General features: G+C 42.4%; 1 protein-coding gene across 3 annotated transcripts in view; it reads right to left on the bottom strand.

Moving 5' to 3' along the window:
- Nucleotides 1-18,049, bottom strand: part of LOC311143917 (amyloid-beta A4 protein-like) — a 59,545-nt gene that overhangs the window by 15,791 nt on the left and 25,705 nt on the right. For 2 of the 3 annotated variants that reach the window (XM_084179794.1, XM_084179793.1), the window contains exon 5: nt 152-336. In XM_084179794.1, coding sequence (XP_084035920.1) covers nt 152-336 — 185 coding nt within the window. Of the gene's footprint in view, nt 1-151; nt 337-3,588; nt 3,674-18,049 lie in introns of those variants that run through there. The other variant, XM_084179795.1, reaches the window with a different exon arrangement.

Genomic DNA, 18,049 nt, shown 5'->3' with positions numbered 1-18,049 from the left:
GTGCTTAAATGTCTGTGTGTTTGTGTCTGTCTGTATGCACCTGTGCTTGCGCCTTTATGTGTGCATATTTGTGTGTATGCATTTTGTGTTTGTTTGTGCACGCATGTGTGTGTGTGTGTGTGTGTGCGTGCGTGTTTGCATGTGTGTGTACCTGTTATCGGTGTATTCAGTCTCGGCTCCGCCCCACCACACGTCAGACTCAGTCATCTCCACGCTGTCTGACTCGCGCTGTGTCTCCGCTGGGCAACACACAAATTCCACCCCTCGGAAACGGTCGATGCCGCATGGCAACAGCATCCCGTAGTCATGGAGATTCATGGTGCGGTCTCCGCAGGACTGATAATAATAGTAATTAGAAAACATCTCATTTGACTATCACTTTTTAAGACACAGCTCTTCACATATCACTAGTGTCAATACGGTTTCCTAATCAGGTACATGGTCAGGAGAAAACTATGCAAAAGACAAAAAAGGTGATACAAATAAATAATATGAAGCAAATAAATCACATTTTTAGAATGATAGCTTATAGAATCAGGCCGACTAATTTCAGAAATAAATAATAGGAGGATGGATGGATGGGGTGAGGAGAAGAGAGCATTCATGCCTACAGGGGAGGATGGATGGAGTGAGGAGAAGAGAGCATTCATGCCTGCAGGGGAGGATGGATGGATGGAGTGAGGAGAAGAGAGATTTTAGATTTAGATTTTAGTCATTTAGCAGACGCTCTTATCCAGAGCAACTTACAGTTAGTGAATGCATACATAATTTTTTTCATACTGGCCCCCCGTGGGAATCGAACCCTCAACCCTGGCGTTGCAAACGCCATGCTCTACCAACTGAGCTACATCCCTGCCGGCCATTCCCTCCCCTAACCTGGACGACGCTGGGCCAATTGTGCGCCGCCCCATGGGTCTCCCGGTCGCGGCCGGCTACGACAGAGCCTGGATTCGAACCAGGATCTCTAGTGGCACAGCTAGCACTGCGATGCAGTGCCTTAGACCACTGCGCCACTCGGGAGGGAGCATTCATGCCTGCAGGGGAGGATGGATGGATGGATGGAGTGAGGAGAAGAGAGCATTCATGCCTGCAGGGGAGGATGGATGGAGTGAGGAGAAGAGAGCATTCATGCCTGCAGGGGAGGATGGATGGAGTGAGGAGGAGAGAGCATTCATGCCTACAGGGGAGGATGGATGGATGGAGTGAGGAGAAGAGAGCATTCATGCCTACAGGGGAGGATGGATGGATGGGGTGAGGAGAAGAGAGCATTCATGCCTACAGGGGAGGATGGATGGATGGAGTGAGGAGAAGAGAGCATTCATGCCTGCAGGGGAGGAAGGATGGGGTGAGGAGAAGAGAGCATTCATGCCTGCAGGGGAGGATGGATGGGGTGAGGAGAAGAGAGCATTCATGCCAGCAAGGGGAGGATGGATGGATGGGGTGATGAGAAGAGAGCATTCATGCCTGCAGGGGAGGAAGGATGGGGTGAGGAGAAGAGAGCATTCATGCCTGCAGGGGAGGATGGATGGAGTGAGGAGGAGAGAGCATTCATGCCTACAGGGGAGGATGGATGGATGGAGTGAGGAGAAGAGAGCATTCATGCCTGCAGGGGAGGATGGATAGAGATAAAGAAGTGCTGAGTCAGCACAGCCCAGGACACACTCCCCCAGAATACGAGAGAGAGAGAGAGAGAGAGAGAGAGAGAGAGAGAGAGAGAGAGAGAGAGAGAGAGAGAGAGAGAAAAGAGTGTGAGAGGGAGAGAGGAGAGAATACTAGATTGTGTGAATCATCCAGAGGTGTGGGGGTCAATGTGAGTCAGAGGGGCAGGGGCACTCAGGAAATCACAGCCGACTTCACAGGATTCCCCGAACACACCCCTTTTACCAGTGCAGGGGAAAAGAAAGGGGCAATTACACAATAGGAAAAAAGAGAACAATGGAGAAGCGGGGGGTGAAAAAATGAGAATTATAGAATGAAGAAACCAGAAACGAACAGGACATTGAGAGACCCAAGACAAAACTGATTAAAAGATGAATGATTCCCGTAGCCGCGAGCCAAAGCCAAGCTTAGCCACAAAATAGATTATTTTGTTGATTATCAAAAGGATCTTTGGTTTGTAAGTGAAGTGCTCTGAACCGAGCTAGGATTTTGTTCCCCTTTCTTGAACCGGAAGAGTGCCATTCTGTGAACATTAAATATAGAATTTTGGTTTTTGCAACTTAAAAAGCAGACTCTTCCACTGTTTACACCACCCCTCGCTACCGCATAGATCGGAACCCCTCTGGACTGATCACAATAGATAGTGAGGAGAGACTACTAGATAAAGAGAATTCTAGATAGAGAGAATACTAAATAGATAGAATACTAAATAGATAGGAGAGAATACTAGATACATATAATTCCAGACAGAGAGAGAGGAAAGAATACTAGATAGAGAGAATACTAGATAGATAGAGGAGATACTAGATAGATAAAATACTAGATAGAGAGAATACTAGATAGAGGAGAGAATACTAGATAGGAGAGAATACTAGATAGATAGGAGTGAACAGTAGATAGAGAGAAGAGAGAATGCTAGATAGGAGATAATACTAGATAAAGAAAATTCTAGATAGAGAGAGGAAAGAATACTAGATAGAAAGAATATTAGATAGAGAGAACACTAGATAGACAGGAGAGAATACTAGATAGATAGGAGAGAATACTAGATAGATAAAATACTAGATAGAGAGAGGGGAAAGAATACTAGACAGAGAGAATACTTGAAAGATAGAATACTAAATAGATAGGAGAGAATACTAGATAGATAGGAGAGAATACTAGATAGATAGGAGAGAATACTAGATAGATAGGAGAGAATACTAGATAGATAGGAGAGAACACTAGACAGATAGAGAGGTGAGAACACTAGATAGAGAGAATACTAAATAGATAGAAAACGAAATAGATAGGATATAATACTAGATAGATAGAAGAGATACTAGATAGATACAATACTAGATAGATAGGAAAGAATACTAGATAGAGAAAATACTAGATAGATAGAGGAGGGAATACTAGATAGATACAATACTAGATAGATAGGAGAGAATACTAGATAGATAGGAGAGAATACTAGATAGATAGGAGAGAACACTAGATAGAGAGAATACTAGACAGATAGAGAGGTGAGAACACTAGATAGAGAGAATACTAAATAGATAGAAAACGAAATAGATAGGATATAATACTAGATAGATAGAAGAGATACTAGATAGATACAATACTAGATAGATAGGAAAGAATACTAGATAGAGAAAATACTAGATAGATAGAGGAGGGAATACTAGATAGATAGAATATTAGATAGATAGGAGAGAATACTAGATAGAGAGAGAGGAAATAATACTAGATAGAGAGAATACTAGATAGATAGAGGAGGGAATACTAGATAGATAGAATACTAGCTAGATAGGAGAAAATACTAGATAGAGAAAATACTAGATAGAGAGAGAGGAAAAAACACTAGATAGATAGGAGAGAATACTAGATACAGTGGGGAGAATAAGTATTTGATACACTGCCGATTTTGCAGGTTTTCCTACTTACAAAGCATGTAGAGGTCTGTAATTTTGATCATAGGTACACTTCAACTGTGAGAGACGGAATCTAAAACAAAAATCCAGAAAATCACATTGTATGATTTTAAAGTAATTAATTTGCATTTTATTGCATGACATAAGTATTTGATACATCAGAAAAGCAGAACTTAATATTTGAAACAGAAACCTTTGTTTGCAATTACAGAGATCATACGTTTTCTGTAGGTCTTGACCAGGTTTGCACACACTGCAGCAGGGATTTTGGCCCACTCCTCCATACAGACCTTCTCCAGATCCTTCAGGTTTCGGGACTGTCGCTGGGCAATAAGGACTTTCAGCTCCCTCCAAAGATTTTCTATTGGGTTCAGGTCTGGAGACTGGCTAGGCCACTCCAGGACTATGAGATGCTTCTTACGGAGCCACTCCTTAGTTGCCCTGGCTGTGTGTTTCGGGTCGTTGTCATGCTGGAAGACCCAGCCACGACCCATCTTCAATGCTCTTACTGAGGGAAGGAGGTTGTTGCCCAAGATCTCGCGATACATGGCCCCATCCATCCTCCCCATCCCAGCCTTGTGCAGGTCTACAATTGTATTCCTGATGTCCTTACACAGCTCTCTGGTCTTGGCGATTGTGGAGAGGATGGAGTCTGTTTGATTGAGTGTGTGGAAAGGTGTATTTTATACAGGTAACGAGTTCAAACAGGTGCAGTTAATACAGGTAATGAGTGGAGAACAGGAGGGCATCTTAAAGAAAAACTAACAGGTCTGTGAGAGCCGGAATTCTTACTGGTTGGTAGGTGATCAAATACTTACGTCATGCAATAAAATGCAAATTCATTACTTAAAAATCATACAATGTGATTTTCTGATTTTTTGTTTTAGATTCCGTCTCTCACAGTTGAAGTGTACATATGATAAAAATTACAGACCTCTACATGCTTTGTAAGTAGGAAAACCTGCAAAATCTGCAGTGTATCAAATACTTGTTCTCCCCACTGTATATAGGAGAGAATACTAGATAGACAGGAGAGAATACTAGATAGATAGGAGAGAATACTAGATAGAGCAAATATTAGATAGAGAGAGAGGAAAGAATACTAGATATAGTGGGGAAAAAGTATTTAGTCAGCCACCAATTGTGCAAGTTCTCCCACTTAAAAAGATGAGAGGCCTGTAATTTTCATCATAGGTACACGTCAACTATGACAGACAAAATGAAAGAAAAAAAATCCAGAAAATCACATTGTAGGATTTTTTATGAATTTATTTGCAAATTATGGTGGAAAATAAGTATTTGGTCAATAACAAAAGTTTCTCAATACTTTGTTATATACCCTTTGTTGGCAATGACACAGGTCAAATGTTTTTTGTAAGTCTTCACAAGGTTTTCACACACTGTTGCTGGTATTTTGGCCCATTCCTCCATGTAGATCTCCTCTAGAGCAGTGATGTTTTGGGACTGTCGCTGGGCAACACGGACTTTCAACTCCCTCCAAAGATTTTCTATGGGGTTGAGATCTGGAGACTGGCTAGGCCACTCCAGGACCTTGAAATGCTTCTTACGAAGCCATTCCTTCGTTGCCCGGGCGGTGTGTTTGGGATCATTGTCATGCTGAAAGACCCAGCCACGTTTCATCTTCAATGCCCTTGCTGATGGAAGGAGGTTTTCACTCAAAATCTCACGATACATGGCCCCATTCATTCTTTCCTTTACACGGATCAGTCGTCCTGGTCCCTTTGCAGAAAAACAGCCCCAAAGCATGATGTTTCCACCTCCATGCTTTACAGTAGGTATGGTGTTCTTTGGATGTTCTTTGTCCTCCAAACACGTCGAGTTGAGTTTTTACCAAAAAGTTATATTTTGGTTTCATCTGACCATATGACATTCTCCCAATCCTCTTCTGGATCATCCAAATGCACTCTAGCAAACTTCAGACGGGCCTGGACATGTACTGGCTTAAGCAGGGGGACACGTCTGGCACTGCAGGATTTGAGTCCCTGGCGGCGTAGTGTGTTACTGATGGTAGGCTTTGTTACTTTGGTCCCAGCTCTCTGCAGGTCATTCACTAGGTCCCCCCGTGTGGTTCTGGGATTTTTGCTCACCGTTCTTGTGATCATTTTGACTCCACGGGGTCAGATCTTGCGTGGAGCCCCAAATCGAGGGAGATTATCAGTGGTCTTGTATGTCTTCCATTTCCTAATAATTGCTCCCACAGTTGATTTCTTAAAACCAAGCTGCTTACCTATTGCAGATTCAGTCTTCCCAGCCTGGTGCAGGTCTACAATTTTGTTTCTGGTGTCCTTTGACAGCTCTTTGGTCTTGGCCATAGTGGAGTTTGGAGTGTGACTGTTTGAGGTTGTGGACAGGTGTCTTTTATACTGATAACAAGTTCAAACAGGTGACATTAATACAGGTAACGAGTGGAAGACAGAGGAGCCTCTTAAAGAAGAAGTTACAGGTCTGTGAGAGCCAGAAATCTTGCTTGTTTGTAGGTGACCAAATACTTATTTTCCACCATAATTTGCAAATAAATTCATTACAAATCCTACAATGTGATTTTCTGGATTTTTTTTCCTCAATTTGTCTGTCATAGTTGACATGTACCTATGATGAAAATTACAGGCCTCTCTCATCTTTTTAAGTGGGAGAACTTGCACAATTGGTGGCTGACTAAATACTTTTTTCCCCCACTGTAGATATGAGAGAATAATAGATAAAGAAAATACTAGATAGATAGGAGAGAATACTAGATAGAGAGAATACTAGATAGAGAGAGAGGAAAGAATACTAGACAGAGTATCCTACATAGATAGAGGAGAGAATACTAAATAGAGAGGTGAGAATACTAGATAGAGAGAATACTAGATAGATAGGAGAGAATACTAGACAGATAGGAGAGCATATTAGATAGATAGGAGAGAATATTAGATAGATAGGAGAGAATACTAGACAGACAGGAGAGCATATTAGATAGATAGGAGAGAATACTAGATAGGAGAAAATACTAGATAGAGAGAGGGGAAAGAATACTAGATGGAGAGAATACTAGATAGATAGGAGAGAATCCTAGATAGATAGGAGAGAATACTAGACAGACAGGAGAGCATATTAGATAGATAGGAGAGAATATTAGACAGATAGGAGAGAATACTAGATGGAGAGAATACTAGATAGATAGGAGAGAATACTAGATAGGAGAAAATACTAGATAGATAGAGGAAAGAATACTAGATGGAGAGAATACTAGATAGATAGAAGAGAATACTAGAGAGAGAATACTAGACAGATAGAAGAGATAATAGATAGATGAAATACTAGACAGATAGGAGAGAATACTAGAAAGATAGAAGAGATACTAGATGGAGAGAATATACTAGATAGATAGGAGCAGGGGCGGTGTGTTCATTAGGGCGATATGGGCGACGCACTGCCAAACGGGAAAAGGAAGGGATTTTTTTTCTAATCAATTATATCACGGCAACAGTAGTTATCAGTGTTCTAATCTAGACGTCTGATCTGCCACTAAATGTCCAATCAGGCTAAAGTCGTGCTTCAAATGGCCCCGCCCGTTTTGGGGCGATTTCAGTCAGGTTGAAAATCGCCCCAGAAGTCTCTCATAGACTCTCATGTAAAATCTTTTTTTTTTCAAATATCAGAGCTTTCAATACAATCTCTATGGGTTCCGGGAGGGCTTGCACTTACGCGCTTTCGTCATACGTAACATAACCATGAACATAACTAAGAAAAGAGCGGGTAGCAGCGTCAATCAATTCACGTACTACTGTCAAGATGGCTAGCGTTCAGTGCAACTCGATTGTCTCTTTGAAAGAAGTTCCTTTTTGTCGGCGAACAAATCAAGATAAATTGGCAACGAAACAATTAGGACCTCCCAGACCAAATGTAATAATTCAACAGGTTTCTACTAAAGGGGGAAAGTCCTACACCCGAGGATTTTCCAAAAATTGGTACGAACGAAAAACCTGGCTAGCAGGCTGCGATGTAGCTAATGCAGTCTTCTGCTACCCCTGCTTACTCTTTCACCCTGAAGGCGGCACGGCAGACAGCACCGCTTGGACAGCGACTGGTGTAACGGACATGCACCATCTTTCAGAAAAGATTAAGAAACATGAGCTGTCAAAGACCCACATGGATAGCTGTTTGAGATTGTCTGCTTTGGGGAGAGTGAACATTGCCACTCAACTGGATGAGGGATACAGGCTAGCTGTCCGCCGCCACAACGATTAGGTTAGCAAGAACCGCCACATCCTCAGCCGGCTAAATCCAGTGTGTGAAGTATTGCGGAGTGTTTGAGTTAGCTTTGCGAGGCAAAGATGAAACTGAGGGCTCCATCAAGCCTGGTATTTTTCTTGGACTTGTCAACTTTGTGGCACAATTAGATGAGGTGTTTGATGACCATCTTAAAAATGCTAAAGTTTTCAAGGGCACATCAAAGACCATTCAAAACGAGCTACTGGAGTGTATGCTAGCGGTATTGTGGAGGAGGTGAAGTCGGCGAACTTCGTAGCTATCCAAGCTGACGAGACCACGGACGTTTCTACACAGACACAGCTGGTGCTTGTGCTGAGGTACATAGATAGCAACCACAAAGTGCAGGAGCGCTTTTTTGAGTTCCTTCCCATCTCGGAATCAACCTCAGTCTCAATCGCCAGTGTGCTTTTGGAGAGACTGAACGGTCTTTTTGCAGACGACGAGAAAGTCAAACTCATTGCGCAAGCTTACGATGGAGCCAGTGTGATGAGGGGAGAGAAGGCTGGTGTGCAGCAAAAGGTGCGTGAGCATTTCAAGAATGACCATTACGTGCATTGCTATGCGCATCAGCTGAATTTGATCATGCAGCAAGCTACTTCTCGCAGCAAGCTACTTCTCGCATCAAAAAAGTGAACATTTTCTTTTCCGATCTGAGCGGGATTGCAACTTTTTTTTCCCGGTCACCCAAACGCACCAGCATTCTTGACCAGACTGTTGCACGAAGACTGCCCAGACCTTCATCCATACGGTGGAACTTCAACAGCAGAGTCGTGAACACTGTCTACGAGAATCGAGACGACCTCATATAATGTTTTGAAGCCATCCGGACGGGTTCATTGGGTTCATTTGACCAGCCCACCGTGAGAGAGGCATCTGGCTACGTGAGGATGCTACATGATGAAGATTTTATTTTTTTCCTGGGGCTTTTTCACAAAATCATGCCCCGCGTCGACATTCTGTACCAGAAGCTACAGAAGAAGGACATTGATGCTGTCTTCATCAAACGTGCCCTCGACAGCTTCACAAGCAGTGTGCAGGCCATAAGGTAAGATTAAACAATATCATTCGATCTTTCTCAAAGCAGAGCTTTATTTGAAAATGTATGCATGAAAGGAGACTGCATTTGTGTTTGAAATTACATTATTCTCATTATATATGGCCAGTGGTGTAATCTAGCTTATTTTATATACTATGTGTACTGTACAGTGGTCTCATAAGTGTATGAACACATTCTAAAGTTGACTAAAAAGAGGAATACAAAAATAAAACAAATCATCTTTTGGAAATTGATCTTTAATGACTTAATTAAAAAAGTTGGAAAATCTAACCTTTAAGGACACCAATTTTCTTTTCTTTTTTATTCCTCTTTTTAGTCAACTTTAGCATGGGCTCATAAGCTTATGAGCACCACTGTACACTGTGCTGAACATCCAGGCTATGTGAGACACAAAGGCTAACTTAAACACTAAAGACTTTATGCATCCCTGCCCATTTTAAGTGGAACTGAAGTATTTGTACTATACATGGATACATTGCATATACCTGTGCATCACATAGACAACAATACTGTACAAAGCCAACAAACACATTGGTCTGTTTGCCTTCAGGGACTCCTCTCAACAGCAGCTGCAAGAAGCAACAGGAGCCAAAAGACCCAGAACAGCTTTGAGAGAAGAGGAGAAGCAGAGGCTGTCTGAAGAGGTCTGCAACACCATCCTGGATCACACTAAAGAAAGGTTCTCTTTCTCTGGCCACCTTGTGAGTGCTACCTTACTGCAAGCAGACATGTTTGAAAGGTACTGCCATTCATTTCCTGATGAGGCTCTGAATGCCACTGTGAATGCATACCCCATGCTGAGCAAGGCAAAGCTCAAGACAGAACTATCTCTGATCTATGAGAATCCTGAATTCAAGGGCTGCTGTGGTGCACTGGCACTGTACCAGGTTCTCATGAGCTACAACCTCCAGGAGACGTTCTCTGAGACTGTGACTCTGTTGAACATCCTCATAACTACTCCCATGACAACAGCTGAAGCTGAGAGATGTTTCTCAACTTTGACACGAGTTAAGACATTCCTGCAAAATTCAATGGGCCAGGAACGTCTGAATGCACTGGCCATGCTTTCCATGGAGAGGGAACTAGTCCTCAGCATGCCTGATTTCAATGAGAAAGTCATTGACCGCTTTGCTGCATTGAAAGAGAGAAGAGAACAGTTTCAGTACAAGTAATGTAGCCTCTCTCGCTCTTTGTCCCTCCCTGTCTGTCTCTTTAACACACACACGCCCAAATCAGTTCACAGTTGATGTTGTTTAAAATAGTTAATTTTCATTTTTTTTTAAGGAAAAAAAAAAAAAAAATCTGTTCATGTTCATTTTTACAAATCTATACAATTGGCCAGAATATGGTTGTTCATATTTACAAATCTATACAATTGGCCAGAATATGGTTGTTCATTTTTACAAAGCCATACAGATAGCTGTGTTTACCTTTTCTATAAATTATTTTCAAATTCTGTTTTCAGGCAAAATGTCTATCACTGTTCATTTTCACAAATCTATACAAGAGGGCAGAATATGGAAGTCTATAAAAATTTCTTATTACCAATAACTTGCATCAATGTTTTCAGTAGCCTCTATCAAAAGCTCCTGCTTGCTTGTTGTGAATTATGCTCAGGTGCACATATTTCCAATTCAACCATGAGGCCTTTTTGAAGCAAGTAATGTGTATATCAGTATTGACTTATATGCTGCCCCTGTCTTCATGTTGTTGCTGGACATATCTTTTTTTAAATGTGTGTAGGTCACCTAAATCATCAGAAAAATTGCCCCCCCTGAGAATTTTTTCAGGAGCCGCCACTGGATAGGAGAGAATACTAGATAAAGAAAGGAGAGAATAATAGATGGAGAGAATACTAGATAGATAGAAGAGAATACTAGAGAGAATACTAGATAGATAGGAGAGAATACTAGAGAGAATACTAGATAAAGAAAGGAGAGAATAATAGATAGATATGAGAGAATAATAGATAGATAGGAGAGAATACTAGATAGAGAAAATATTAGATAAAGAGAAAGGAAAGAATACTAGAGAGAGAATACTAGATAGATAGAAGATAATACTAGAAAGACAGAAGAGATACTAGATAGATAAAATACTAGATAGGAGAGAATACTAGATAGGAGAGAATACTAGATAGATAGAGGAGAGACTATGTGATCACGCTCTCCGTAGCCGATGTGAGTAAGACTTTTAAGCAGGTCAACATTCACAAGGCCGCAGGGCCAGACGGATTACCAGGACGTGTACTCCGAGCATGTGCTGACCAACTGGCAAGTGTCTTCACTGACATTTTCAACATGTCCCTGACTGAGTCTGTAATACCAACATGTTTCAAGCAGACCACCATAGTCCCCGTGCCCAATAACTCTAAGATAACCTGCCTAAATGACTACCGACCCGTAGCACTGACGTCTGTAGCCATGAAGTGCTTTGAAAGACTGGTCATGGCTCACATCAACAGCATAATCCCAGAAACCCTAGACCCACTCCAATTTGCATACCGCCCCAACAGATCCACAGATGATGCAATCTCTATCGCACTCCACACTGCCCTTTCCCACCTGGACAAGAGGAACACCTACGTGAGAATGCTATTCATTGACTACAGCTCAGCATTCAACACCATAGTGCCCTCTAAGCTCATCACTAAGCTAAGGATCCTGGGACTAAACACCTCCCTCTGCAACTGGATCCTGGACTTCCTGACGGCCGCCCCCAGGTGGTAAGGGTAGGTAACAACACATCTGCTACACTGATCCTCAACACGGGGGCCCCTCAGGGGTGCGTGCTCAGTCCCCTCCTGTACTCTCTGTTTACCCATGACTGCATGGCCAGGCACGACTCCAACACCATCATTACGTTTGCCGACGAGACAACAGTGGTAGGCCTGATCACCGACAACGATGAGACAGCCTATAGGGAGGAGGTCAGAGATCTGGCCGTGTGGTGCCAGGACAACAACCTCTCCCTCAACGTGACCAAGACAAAGGAGATGATTGTGGACTACAGGAAAAAAAAGAGGACTGAGCACGCCCCCATTCTCATCGACGGGGCTGTAGTGGAACAGGTTGAGAGCTTCAAGTTCCTTGGTGTCCACATCACCAACGAACTATCATGGTCCAAACACACCAAGACAGTCGTGAAGAGGGCACGACAAAGCCTATTCCCCCTCAGGAGACTAAAAAGATTTGGCATGGGTCCTCAGATCCTCAAAAAATTCTACAGCTGCACCATCGAGAGCATCCTGACTGGTTGCATCACCGCCTGGTATGGCAACTGCTTGGCCTCTGACCGCAAGGCACTACAGAGGGTAGTGCGTACGGCCCAGTACATCACTGGGGCAAAGCTTCCTGCCATCCAGGACCTCTATACCAGGCGGTGTCAGAGGAAGGCCCTCAAAATTGTCAAAGACTCCAGCCACCCTAGTCATAGACTGTTCTCTCTGCTACCGCACGGCAAGCGGTACCATAGTGCCAAGTCTAGGTCCAAAAGACTTCTCAACAGCTTCTATCCCCAAGCCATAAGACTCCTGAACAGCTAATCATGGCTACCCGGACTATTTGCACTGCCCCCCCACCCCATCCTTTTTATGCTGCTGCTACTCTGTTAAGTATTTATGCATAGTCACTTTAACTCTACCCACATGTACATATTACCTCAACTACCTCAACTAGCCGGTGCCCCCGCACATTGACTCTGCAACGGTACCCCCCTGTATATATAGCCTCCCTACTGTCACTTTATTTTACTTCTGCTCTTTTTTTCTCAACACTTTTTTTGTTGTTGTTTTATTCTGACTTTTTTTGTTTAAAATAAATGCACTGTTGGTTAAGGGCTGTAAGTAAGCATTTCACTGTAATGTCTGCACCTGTTGTATTCGGCGCATGTGACCAATAAAATTTGATTTGATTTGATTTGATTTGAATACTAGATAGATAATACTAGATAGAGAGAATACGAGATAGATAGGAGAGAATACTAGATATATAGAGAAAATACTAGATAGATAGGAGAGAATACTAGATAAAGAAAGGAGATAACACTAGATAGAGAGAAGAGAGAATGCTAGATAGGAGATAATACTAGATAGAGAATTATAGATAGATAGGAAAGAATAATAGATAGAGAGAAGAGAATACTAGATAGGTATGAGAGAATACTAGATAGAGAAAATAATAGATAGAAAGAGGAAAGAATACTAGATAGAGAGAATACTAGATAGATGAGAGAATACTAGAGAGAGAATACTAGATAAATAGAATACTAGATAGATAGGAGAGAATACTAGATAGATAGGAGAGAATACTAGATAAAGATAATTTTAGATAGAGAGAGAAGAAAGAATACTAGAGAGAGAATACTAGATACAAATAATACTAGATATATAGGAGAGAAAACTCGATAAAGAAAGGAGAGAATACTAGATAGATAAAATCGGCAGTGTATCAAATACTTGTTCTCCCCACTGTATATAGGAGAGAATACTAGATAGACAGGAGAGAATACTAGATAGATAGAGGAGAGAATACTAGATAGATGGATAGAAGAGATACCAGATAGATAGGAGAGAATACTAGATAGATAGGAGAGAATACTAGATAGAGAAAATATTAGATAGAGAGAATACTAGATATATAGGAGAGAAAACTCGATAAAGAAAGGAGAGAATACTAGAGAGAGAATACTAGATAAATAGAATACTAGATAGATAGGAGAGAATACTAGATAGATAGGAGAGAATACTAGATATAGAAAATACTAGATAGATAGGAGAGAATACTAGATAGATAGGAGAGAATACTAGATAGAGAGAATTCTAGATAGAGAGAGAAGAAAGAATACTAGAGAGAGAATACTAGATACAAAGAATACTAGATATATAGGAGAGAATACTCGATAAAGAAAGGAGAGAATACTAGATAGATAGAGAATACTAGATAGAGAGAATACTGGATAAGCGCGTCTGCTAAATGACTAAAATGTAAATGTAAATGTAGATAGAGAGAATTCTAGATAGAGGGAATACTAGATAGAGAGAGAGGAAATAATACTAGAGAGAGAATACTAGATACATAGAATGCTAGATAGAGGAGAGAATACTTGATAGAAGAGAATACTAGATAGATAGGAGAGAATACTAGATAGATAGGAGAGAATACTAGATAAAGATAATTCTAGATAGAGAGAGAAGAAAGAATACTAGAGAGAGAATACTAGATACAAATAATACTAGATATATAGGAGAGAAAACTCGATAAAGAAAGGAGAGAATACTAGATAGATAAAATTGGCAGTGTATCAAATACTTGTTCTCCCCACTGTATATAGGAGAGAATACTAGATAGACAGGAGAGAATACTAGATAGATAGAAGAGATACCAGATAGATAGGAGAGAATACTAGATAGATAGGAGAGAATACTAGATAGAGAAAATATTAGATAGAGAGAGAGGAAAGATAGAGAGAATACTAGATACAAAGAATACTAGATATATAGGAGAGAAAACTCGATAAAGAAAGGAGAGAATACTAGATAGATAAGAGAGAATACTAGAGAGAGAATACTAGATAAATAGAATACTAGATAGATAGGAGAGAATACTAGATAGATAGGAGAGAATACTAGATAGAGAAAATACTAGATAGATAGGAGAGAATACTAGATAGATAGGAGAGAATACTAGATAAAGATAATTCTAGATAGAGAGAGGAGACAGAATACTAGAGAGAGAATACTAGATACAAAGAATACTAGATATATAGGAGAGAATACTCGATAAAGAAAGGAGAGAATACTAGATAGATAGAGAATACTAGATAGAGAGAATACTGGATAAGCGCGTCTGCTAAATGACTAAAATGTAAATGTAAATGTAGATAGAGAGAATTCTAGATAGAGGGAATACTACATTTACATTTACATTTTAGTCATTTAGCAGACGCTCTTATCCAGAGCGACTTACATATTATTATTATTTTTTTTTTTTATACTGGCCCCCTGTGGGAAACGAACCCACAACCCTGGCGTTGCAAACGCCATGCTCTATCAACTGAGCTACATCCCTACCGGCCATTCCCTCCCCTACCCTGGACGACGCTGGGCCAATTGTGCGCCGCCCATGAGTCTCCCGGTTGCGGCCGGCTGCGACAGAGCCTGGATTCGAACCAGGATCTAGTGGAACAGTTTTGCACTGCGATGCAGTGCCTTAGACCACTGCGCCACTCAGGAGCTAGATAGAGAGAGAGGAAATAATACTAGAGAGAGAATACTAGATACATATAATGCTAGATAGAGGAGAGAATACTTGATAGAAGAGAATACTAGATAGATTGGAGAGAACACTAGATATGATTGGGGTTGGAGTGAGTAGTCATGCTGTACTTTGCTCCGCAGGTAATATGACACACATTACATTACAACGATTTCATTAGTGTAATGTTAGCTAGCTACATAGTTGTCTTTGTTTCAAAGATAAAGGTGTAGTATAGAGAAACTATCGAGGTTAGCTAGCCAGTTTTTCAAACAAAGTCAATACTGCAGCCATTGCTAGCTAGCCAACACTACCAGCTAGCAGTACTGTAGCAACTAAATACAATATAATTTTAGTCAATGAGAATTTTGCAACGTAAAACTTCACTTTCTGAACATTCGAGATGTGTAGTCCACTTGTGTAGTTAGCATGACTGACTTTGTGCTAGCTAGCCAACGTTTAATTATTTCTGCGTTATGAAAGGAACTAGACACGGACACAAATTATCTGTTTAGTGTGTTAACACACTATTGGTAGTTTGTTGTAACCAAGTATTGGTGCTAAACCGTGTGTTATTGGATGCTAGCATGCTAGTTAGCTATGGCGTCATAGGATACGGTGCCCTGGGCAGTTTTCACAGAATAATACTGTACCAAGTTGGCTAGCTGAATAAACTAAGTTAGAGTCTATTCCTAGAAAACATTGAACCGCTGTAGTTTACAACAATTATAATTTCTAAAGTGGAAGTTGGGAGAGTTATATTTGAGAGTTTTAGTGAAAGGTAAGTGAGGGAGGCCCCGCTCTCTCGCTTCCCCAGATGTTTAGTTAATTTTATTCCGATTTCTTTTGCATTATTGTAGCCTTTTCTGTAGCCTGTCAACTATGTGTCTGTCTATCCCTGTTCTCTCCTCTCTGCACAGGCCATACAAACGCTTCACACCGCGTGGCTGCTGCCACTCTAATCTGGTGGTCCCTGCGCGCACGACCCATGTGGAGTTCCAGGTCTCTGGCAGCCTCTGGAACTGCCGTTCTGCGGCCAACAAGGCAGAGTTCATCTCAGCCTATGCTACCCTCCAGTCCCTCGACTTCTTGGCGCTGCCGGAAACATGGATTACCACAGAAAACACTGCTACTCCTACTGCTCTTTCCTCGTCTGATCATGTGTTCTCGCATACCCTGAGAGCATCTGGTCAGCGCGGCGGTGGCACAGGAAACCTCATCTATCCCAAGTGGACATTCTCTCTTTTCCCCCTGACCCATTTGTCTATCTCCTCATTTGAATTCCATGCTGTCACAGTCATTAGCACATTCAAGCTTAACATCCTTATCATTTATCGCCCTCCAGGTTCCCTTGGAGAGTTCATCAATGAGCTTGACACCTTGATAAGTTCCTTTCCTGAGGATGGCTCACCCCTCACAGTTCTGGGTGACTTTAACCTCCCTACGTCTGCCTTTGACTCATTTCTCTCTGCCTCCTTCACTCCACTCCTTTCCTCTTTTGACCTCACCCTCTCACTGTCCCCCCCTACTCACAAGTCAGGCAATACGCTTGACTTGTGCTGTTCTTCTACTAATCTCACTGCAACTCCCCTCCAAGTCTCCGACCACTACTTTGTATCCTTTTCTCTCTCGCTCTCCTCCAACACTACTCACTCTGCCCCTACTCAGATGGTAATGCGCCGTCGCGACCTTCGCTCTCTCTCTCCCGCTACTCTCTCCTCTTCCATCCTATCATCTCTTCCCTCTGCTAAATCCTTCTCCCTCCGATCTCCTGATTCTGTCTCCTCAACCCTCCTCTCCTCCCTTTCTGCATCTTTTGACTCTCTATGTCCCCTATCCTCCCGGCCGGCTCAGTCCTCCCCTCCTGCTCCGTGGCTTGACGACTCATTGCGAGCTCACAGAACAGGGCTCCGGGCAGCCGAGCGGAAATTGAGGAAAACTAGACTCCCTGTGGACCTTTCATTTTTTCACTCCCTCCGCTCTACATTTTCTTCCTCTGTTTCTGCTGCTAAAGCCACTTTCTACCACTCTAAATTTCAAGCCTCTGCCTCTAACCCTAGGAAGCTCTTTGCCACCTTCATCTCCCTGATGAATCCTCCTCCTCCTCCCTCCTCCCTCTCTGTGGATGACTTCGTCAACCATTTTGAAAAGAAGGTTGACGATATCCGATCCTCATTTATTAAGTCAAATGACACCGCTGGTCCTGCTCACACTGCCCTACCCTATGCTTTGACTTCTTTCTCCCCTCTCTCTCCAGATGAAATCTTGCGACTTGTGACGGCCGGCCGCCCAACAACCTGCCCGCTTGACCCTATCCCCTCCTCTCTTCTCCAGACCATTTCCGGAGACCTTCTCCCTTACCTCACCTCGCTCATCAACTCATCCTTGACCGCTGGCTATGTCCCTTCTGTCTTCAAGAGAGCGAGAGTTGCACCCCTCCTCAAAAAACCTACACTCGATCCCTCCGATGTCAACAACTACAGACCAGTATCCCTTCTTTCTTTTCTCTCCAAAACTCTTGAGCGTGCCGTCTCTAGTCAACTCTCCTGCTATCTCTCTCAGAAAGACCTTCTTGATCCAAACCAGTCAGGTTTCAAGACTGGTCATTCAACTGAGACTGCTCTTCTCTGTGTCACGGAGGCTCTCCGCACTGCAAAAGCTAACTCTCTCTCCTCTGCTCTTATCCTTCTAGACCTATCTGCTGCCTTTGATACTGTGAACCATAATATTCTCCTCTCCACCCTCTCGGAGTTGGGCATCTCCGGCGCTGCTCACTCTTGGGATTGCGTCCTACCTCACAGGTCGCTCCTACCAGGTGGCGTGGCGAGAATCTGTCTCCGCACCACGTGCTCTCACCACTGGTGTCCCCCAGGGCTCAGTTCTAGGCC

This window comes from Coregonus lavaretus, assembly GCF_964263955.1.
Source record: "Coregonus lavaretus genome assembly, chromosome: 16".
Lineage (NCBI taxonomy): Eukaryota > Metazoa > Chordata > Actinopteri > Salmoniformes > Salmonidae > Coregonus > Coregonus lavaretus.
The sequence above is the reverse complement of the archived record's forward strand: the minus strand, read 5'-3'. Positions and strand labels throughout refer to the sequence as shown.